General features: G+C 49.9%; 1 protein-coding gene across 1 annotated transcript; it reads left to right on the top strand.

Moving 5' to 3' along the window:
- The first annotated feature begins 5,746 nt into the window (after positions 1-5,746).
- LOC123363178 (paraneoplastic antigen Ma1 homolog) lies at positions 5,747-7,192 on the top strand. Its single transcript, XM_045004064.1, has one exon. The coding sequence runs from the start codon at positions 5,747-5,749 to the stop codon at positions 7,190-7,192; it is 1,446 nt and encodes a 481-aa protein (XP_044859999.1).
- Positions 7,193-7,793: the final 601 nt, after the last annotated feature.

Raw genomic sequence — 7,793 nt, 5'->3', positions numbered from 1 at the left:
TTTATTATCAACTAGACAGTTAGGGGATGAAACTGGGACGGGGGCTTGGGTGAGGCGGGAAGGAAAGGACTTCTCAAAATTTAGGGTATGAGAGCTTTTGGGTACTTGAGCACTCTGCTGGGGTGCAGTGACAGTTTTCACGGCCCCTGGCGCCCCTCCTTCTGGTTATTTTGGGTGAGGGGGGTATGAGACTTTGTGGCGGGGGAGGGCGGTTGCAGATACACTGCAGGGGGGCTCTGTTCTCCTGCCTGCGGTCCTGCAGAACATGCACAAGGCGCCGGAGCATGTCCGTTTGCTCCCCCATTAGTCCAAGCAGCGTTTGAGTCGCCTGCTTGTCTTCCTCACGCCACCTCTCCTCCCGTTCGCTGTGTGAGTGCTGGTACAGAGAGAGGGTCTCCCTCCACTGGCTCTGCTGGTCCGCCTCGGCTCGGGAGCACCCCATAAGTTCAGCGAACATCTCGTCCCGTGTCTTTTTCTTTCGCCGCCTAATCTTTGCCAGCCTCTGTGAGGGGGATGCTGTGGCAGGTCTGGAGACAGTCGAAGCTGTCTGATGGGAAAAAGGGAGTGAATTCCTTGCAAAGATACATTTTTGCGAACAATGAACACAGTCTAGTCTGTCTCTGTGAATTCTGGGTTGAGATCCCAGTGCCTGATGGGGCAAAAACCATTTTCGCGGGTGGTTCTGGGTAAATGTCGTCAGTCATCCCTTCCTCAGGGAAAGCAACGGCAGACAATCATTTCAAGCCCGTTTTCCCTGGATTGCCCTGGCAGACGCCACAGCGTGGCAACCATGGAGCCTGTTTTGCCTTTTGTGCCTGTCACCGTATGTGTACTAGATGCCGCTGACAGAGGCGGTCCAGCAGTGCTACACAGCAGCATGCTTTTGCTTTTGCATGACAGCAGAGATGGTTACCAGCCATACTGTACCATCTACCATACCATAAATTGGTAATAAGATGATCACGGTTACCAGTCCTTTTGCACTGCACCATTTGCTGCTGTCATAAGTGCCCCTGGCTGCTCTTAGCCAGGGGCGCAAAAGCCAAAATTGGGAATGACTCCCTGAGTCAATCCCTCCTTTTTGGTATCTAAAAATAGAATCAGTCCTGCCTAGAATATGGGCAAGTGTACTAGAGAACCACTGTATCAGAGAACCAGAGAGCACATCTGCTCTGTGTCAGATCCTGCATAAATTATGAGCTGTATGCTATTCACAGGGGGGTGCTCCTGCAACAACCCCACCTGTTCATTCCGTTCTTCCCCCAGCCTTCCTGGGCTACCATAGCATTGTCCCCCCACTTGTGTGATGAAGTAATAAAGAATGCAGGAATAAGACACAGTGACTTGTTAGTGAGAAATGAGTGGAAGGCAGCCTCCAGCTGCTATGATAGTCCAGACAGGACATTAAGGAGTGTGGAGGAGGGGAGCCCAGCATCCCTCTGCTAGTCCAGGGGCAATTGAATCTTTTCTTTACACATGAAGGGTGGGGGCTGATGGAGCTCAGCCCCCTGTTGCTATGATGAGGACGGTTACCAGCCATACTGCACCATCTACCAGGAAAAATTAGGAACAGGCACCCTTGATCGACCTCACTGATGCTAGTCAGCATGGTTACCAGTCCTTTTGCACTGCCCCATGTGCCAATAGGCTGATGATGATGATGGGTATCAGTCATATTGTACCGTCAGCCACCCATGGCGGGGGGGGGGGAGCAAGGATATTGGTGTTGAGTGCTGCAGCATCGCATCTATCTGCAGCATTCAGTAAAGATAGGGTGATATGTAAAAGAGTCAACAGAGGATTGTTTTCCCTTTCACTTCTGGGGGTGGGGGGGGGTGCGTAAATTGCCGAGCTATGCTCTGACCCACCGCGGACACTGTGTTTGACCCTAGAAGCATTTGGAGCTCAGCCAAGAATGCAAATGCTTTTCGGAGACAGCAGGAACTGTGGGATACCTTGCGTCCTCAGTCCCCCCTCCCTCCATGAGCGTCCATTTGATTCTTTGGCTTTCCGTTACGCTTGTCACGCAGCAGTGTGCTGAGTCTCTGCTACGCCGTCTGTCTGGAGATTTTTTAAAAAGACTTTGGACCAGGCGTAACATTACAGTAATTCCCCTAATTAGATGCAGGAGTCTCCGAGCGAGATCACCCTGAGGACGGTCACTGAAGGAGATAGAGAGCGTATGCTGCGTGAAAGCCAGCACAAACCAGGGGCCTATGCAGCCGTGCTCGGGGAGGCAATGCTCCCTGAGTACCTCATGAAAGCCTGGCGCGGAAAAGTGTGCTACCACAGAGCACCCAATAAGGCAGCTCTCCCCAGGAACCTCCTGTGGAGGCTTTTCGATTCCCTCCTGGAGAGCTTCGTGGAGATCTCCCAGGAGGATTTCTGTTCTATCCCCATATATAGAGAGACCTCCTTTTCACATACTTCAGATTCCTGTAATATTAAGAATAAAAGTTTACATGTTTAAAGCACTTACCGACTGCTCCTTCCCCTGATTCAGGGTCCGGGTAAACGGCCGGGGAGGGTTGGTAGGGGATCTCCGTGAGGGTGATGAAGAGATCCTGGCTGTCGGGGAAACCAGCGTTGTAAGCGCTGTCGCCTGCCTTGTCCTCCACAAACCCTTCCTCATCTTCCCCGTCCGCGAACATCGCCGAAGAAATGGCCGTCGACACTGTCCCATCGTCAGAGTCCACGGTCACTGGTGGGGCAGTGGTGGCAGGCTCCGTAGCTTCCGTTTGCCGCTTTGATTTTTTGGTAGCCTTGTCTGGGGTCCTTGATTTTCACGCGGCGCTGCATTGCATCCCGCCTGTATCCTCTGTCTCTCATGGCTTTGGTGACCTTCTCGTAGGTCTTTGCATTCCGTTTTTTGGAGCGCAGCTCCGAAAGCACAGACTCCTCGCCCCACACACCGATCAGATCCAAGACTTCCCGGTCAGTCTATGCTGGGTCCCTCTTTCTATTCAGAGATTACATGAACTCCTCTGCTGGAGAGCTCTGCATTGCTGCCGGTGCTGCTGAGCTCGCCCCGATGTCCAACCACGAAATCAGATTCAAACTGTCCGGACAGGAAAAGGAATTCAAATTTTCCCGGGGCTTTTCCTGTGTGGCTGGTCAGAACATCCAAGCTCGGACTGCTGTCCAGAGCGTCAACAGAGTGGTGCACTGTGGGATAGCTCCCGGAGCTACTAAGTTCGATTTGCATCCACACCTAGCCTAATTCGACATAGCCATGTCGAATTTAGCGCTACTCCCCTCGTCGGGGAGGAGTACAGAATTCGAACTAAAGAGCCCTCTATGTCGAATTAAATGGCTTCCTGGTGTGGACGGGTGCACGGTTAATTTGAATTAACGCTGCTAAATTCGAATTAAAGTCCTAGTGTAGACCAGGCCTTACAAAACTTAAAAGGTTATGCTAACAATAACTAAAGTTGCAAAGTTTGCAAAAGGTTACAGATCTTAATGATCATACTTAGCAATGACTGAAAAGTTACGAATCTTACAATCGCATTCCAAGAGATTGAGCGGAGGCTTTACATAACAAGACTCTCCATTAATAGATCCTCCCCTCAGGGATGTCTCTGTCCAAACCACGTGCTCCTCCGCACCTGTCGGCTTTCCCCCAGCTCTTAGTTTAAAAACTACTCTATGACCTTTTTAATTTTACATACCAGCAATCTGGTTCCATTTTGGCTTAGGTGAAGCCCATCCTTCCTGTATAGGCTCCCCCTTTCCCAAAAGGTTCCCCAGTTCCTAATAAATCTAAACCCCTCCTCCCTACACTATCGTTTCATCCATGCATTGAGACCCTACAGTTCTGCGTATCTAGCTGGCCCTGTATGTGGAACTGGAAGCATTTCAGAGAATACTACCATGGAGGTTCTGGACTTCAATCTCTTACCTGCCAACCTAAATTTGACCTCCAGAACCTCTTTTCTATCCTTTCCTATGTCATTGGTATCTATATGTACCACAATCACCAGCACCTTCCCAGCACTACACATAAGTCTATCTATATATCTTGAGAGATCCAATGGTTTCAGTGCCAAAATGGTCAAAGTGGATGATGCTGTTGCAGTTACAGGCATCGGTGCTGACATCTGAGTGCTCTTTGCTATTGGAGCAGGTGGTGGCACCATAGCCTGTGGAGAGCACCTTGGTGCTGTGTCTTTGGGCGGTTCTCTTGATGTCATAGCAAAGGAGGTGGGCGTCTGTTTGCCTCTTGACTCCAAGCCTGCCCGCTTGTGGTCACTGGCGTGGTACCGGAGGATCCTGATGCCTCATATGTACTTAGCTGTGGCACAGTCAGTACTGAGGATACAGAATGAGCCTTTTCGGTGGCTTTTTCAGGAGGGAAGTTGATGCTTTTCTCATGACTACCTTTTTGGCAAAGTGAGCTTTCCTCTGTGAAGAGGGTTAAAGTCTCTGGAGATCATTGTCCAGAGGGGGTCTGTCATAGAGACTTCTCCATAAGTATAAGTTTGAGATGCAAGTGTAACCCCCAAAGAGATTACATAGATTCCTGGAGCTCTGTCTGCTGGCAGCTCAGGGAGGAGGAGCCAAGGCAAACTCAGAGTCTGCCCAGCAACCAATAGGGAGTGGAGATGCCCCTCCCAGGGAGTTGAGGAGAGGGAGAAGCCATTTTGAGGAGAGGCTGGAGCCAGCCAGGAAAAAGGCCAAACTGGCTGTGTGGGGAGCTGGTGAGTCCCAGGCCTGCAAGCAGGGTTCCCCCTGAGAACTGGCCTCTAGGGACCTGACACCAGATTCCCCAGCTGGGTTTTCCTTCCTCACGGATTATTCCCAATTGTTATGTTTGCTGAGAAATTTCCCCAGCCAGGCTGGGTTCGCCTCCAGCTCTCCTGGTGAGACCAGTCCCCACATGGTCAGCGCTGCTAGTCCAGGGCTGATTCCTGCCTGAGGAGGATCCCTGCCAGCGGACAGCAGCCCCTGAAATCGTCCAGCGTCATCCTCAACCCTGAAGATCATTTGTGGAGTTCGTGAGTGCCTTGTCTTTAGTTAGTTAGTCAGGGTATTTGTTTTGGGGACCCTCTACTCCCTGAACTGTGTCCTCAAGCCAGGGAGTGAGGGTTTGAGGATTTTATAATTTACCGCTTATTACACCTGTGGAGGGATTCATCACCTCCTCCCACTTGTGGGTCTTTTGGGCTGTACTGAACCCAGTCAGCCACACTGCTACACCTCTGCAGAGAATTGTATAGGTCATCCAGGGCCCCAGCAAAGTACGCGTACCAACAGGACACCAGTTTTGCATTTGTTACATCCAGACACGGGTATTTTAAGTGTGGGCACCGGTGACCCTAAAAATAGTGTTTCCCCTGTTATGTTGTATTTGTTGCCTGTTTAATATAATTGTTGTGTTGAATATATTTTTATGTGTTGTGCTATTTCTTGGAAGTCTCCAACTATCTGGCAAATAAGTGGGGATTCCTCTGTAGTTAGAATTTTCCGCCCAAGCTGCCCTGGTGACTCTGCCAGGAAGGAGCGAGGGGGGTGGAGGCACCGCCAACTAATTTCATAACCAAAATAGATTCACCCTACTGAGTGGGTGGCGGGATCCAAAAGAACCCAGACCTGTCCATCAGAACCTGTAAGTAGATTGCCAGTAAAGGAGGTAATCAGGTGGAGAGGGGCGCTACATTGGAGGCACCGCTGGGATCCCGTCTTTTAAACTCAGACCTTATATACACCCCTGCTGTCTTCCTGGGAAATTACGTAAATTCCCAGTATGGATTACCAGAAGAGGCTTGTGACTTGGTGTGAGCTGGAGGGGGCTGACCCTGAACGCCACTTCCTGCTCACGAATGTACCCACTGAATGGGACATCAGAAAAATTGAAGAGGAGATTGCTAATGTTAGAGAATGGGGAACCTGTGTGGTTCGGAGTCAGATGCAAGCAAAAGGGGAAGCTACTTTATCCCTTCTTGTAGAGAGCAAGATTATACTGTCTACTGTGGTGACTCCCCATGTAATTCTGCCAGATGGAGAGAAGGATGGATGGAAGGTGACCATACAAGCACAATCACATTTTCCCTCCCCACCTGCCCCACCATCTGAACCTATCAATTTTCAGTCCAAATTGAGAGACTTTCTTAGGCAGGAAGGGAAGACCATGAGTGACTTAAGGACTCTTTTGGGAAGTAGTCCTGTACCTCCCTCCAGTTCTACGGACCAAATAATTTTTGCTATGGGACAAGCAATAGGGGAGTCCATAAAGACAGCATATGAATCGGGTCCTTACAGAAAGCTGAAGTACTTTTCAGGTATTAAACCAGTGCCTGTAGGGGAAGATGACTATGACACTTGGAGGCATCAACTAAATCAGGTGATGCAGGAATGGCAATGTAGTGAGGCTGAAAAGAGGAAACGTGTTGCAGAAAGCCTGCGAGGACCTGCAGGGAATGTAATATGTGCATTAAAGGCCAGCAAGCCGGTTGCCACTGTTGATGACTATCTCTCGGCCATGGAGGATGCCTTTGGGAGCCTAGAGACAGGGGAAGACCTCTACTTTCAATTTCGTTCCTGTTACCAACAGCCAGGTGAAAAACTATCTTCCTATCTTCACAGATTGGAACCGTCCCTTCAGCTGTGCATCCGCCGTAAAGGCATTGAGAGGAGCAAGGAACACCGAGTACGACTAGAACAGGTCATACGAGGTGCCATTTATGATGACTTTCTAATTATGAAATTGAAACTTGTAGACCGCTTGGACAGTCCTCCTGAATTCCATCAATTGCTGCGAGAAGTCCGGGAGGAGGAGGAAAAGAGAACTGTTAGAGAAAGGAATAAGATCTCAGTGAGCAGGACCGTTGCTCCTAACCAACTGAAGGAAGATCCTTGTCTGTCCACCACTGAGGACCTCCATCAACAGCTTAAAACCCTGACAGCACAGCTTACGGAATTGATGACGAGTAAGATGCCTCGGGGATCACTTAGCGAAATTCTTCCACCAACTTTGATGGCAAGAAAGTGCCCTCCTTTTCGCCCAGGAAGAGGAGACCCCAACAGAGAACCTGTAAAGAAAACCTTGGCAACCCTCCCAAGGAACAAGAGATTCTGCTACCGATGTGGTGAGGATGGGCACATTTCCACCCAGTGTGACAACTCAAGGAATGAAGAGAAGGTAGCACAACGAAAAAGGGAGCTACAGGGAAACTCCCAAGGGTCCCAGTAATGGAGCATACTGGGAGCCATCACAGGCCGAGCTCCACTAAGTTGCATTATGAACAGCCTTCCTGGAGCCCATTCCCAGAGGGATTGATAGGCCCAGCAGCGGTAGTTAATGTGATGGTAGAAGGAATTCCTTGTAGGGCCCTGCTGGACAGTGGATCTCAGGTCACCATTATTACTAGAGAATTCCATCGGCAATTCCTGCCTCAAGTGAAGATCTATCCTCTAGAGGGACTGGCAATATGGGGCCTTAGCAATGCTAGTTATCCGTACGATGGGTATGTACTAGTGACTCTAAGTTTTCCTGCAGAACTGGCTGGATGTCTCCAGGAATGTGATACTCTGGCTTTGATTTGTCCTGAGACGAAAAATTCTGATGGCATTCCCATATTGATTGGAACCAACAGCAACATGTTCCGGTCTTTGGCCACTCTTTGTGGTCGTTTGGGCCAGAAGACCCCAGGCATGGTTCACCCTCCAGGGCAAGAGCCTAACCTGGGCAAATCCCGGATGTATTATGACCATGATAGCTGTGTCGATGACTCACTAGGGAAAGTTGTGAGAGTATCCAAAGCGGTTTTGTCCATACCCCCACATGGTGAGAT

This window comes from Mauremys mutica, chromosome 2 (genome assembly GCF_020497125.1).
Source record: "Mauremys mutica isolate MM-2020 ecotype Southern chromosome 2, ASM2049712v1, whole genome shotgun sequence".
NCBI lineage: Eukaryota > Metazoa > Chordata > Testudines > Geoemydidae > Mauremys > Mauremys mutica.
The sequence above is the reverse complement of the archived record's forward strand: the minus strand, read 5'-3'. Positions and strand labels throughout refer to the sequence as shown.

Bases quoted from the DNA above. Each gene is read 5' to 3' on its own strand.
- LOC123363178 (XM_045004064.1), top strand. From the start codon at position 5,747: ATGGATTACCAGAAGAGGCTTGTGACTTGGTGTGAGCTGGAGGGGGCT.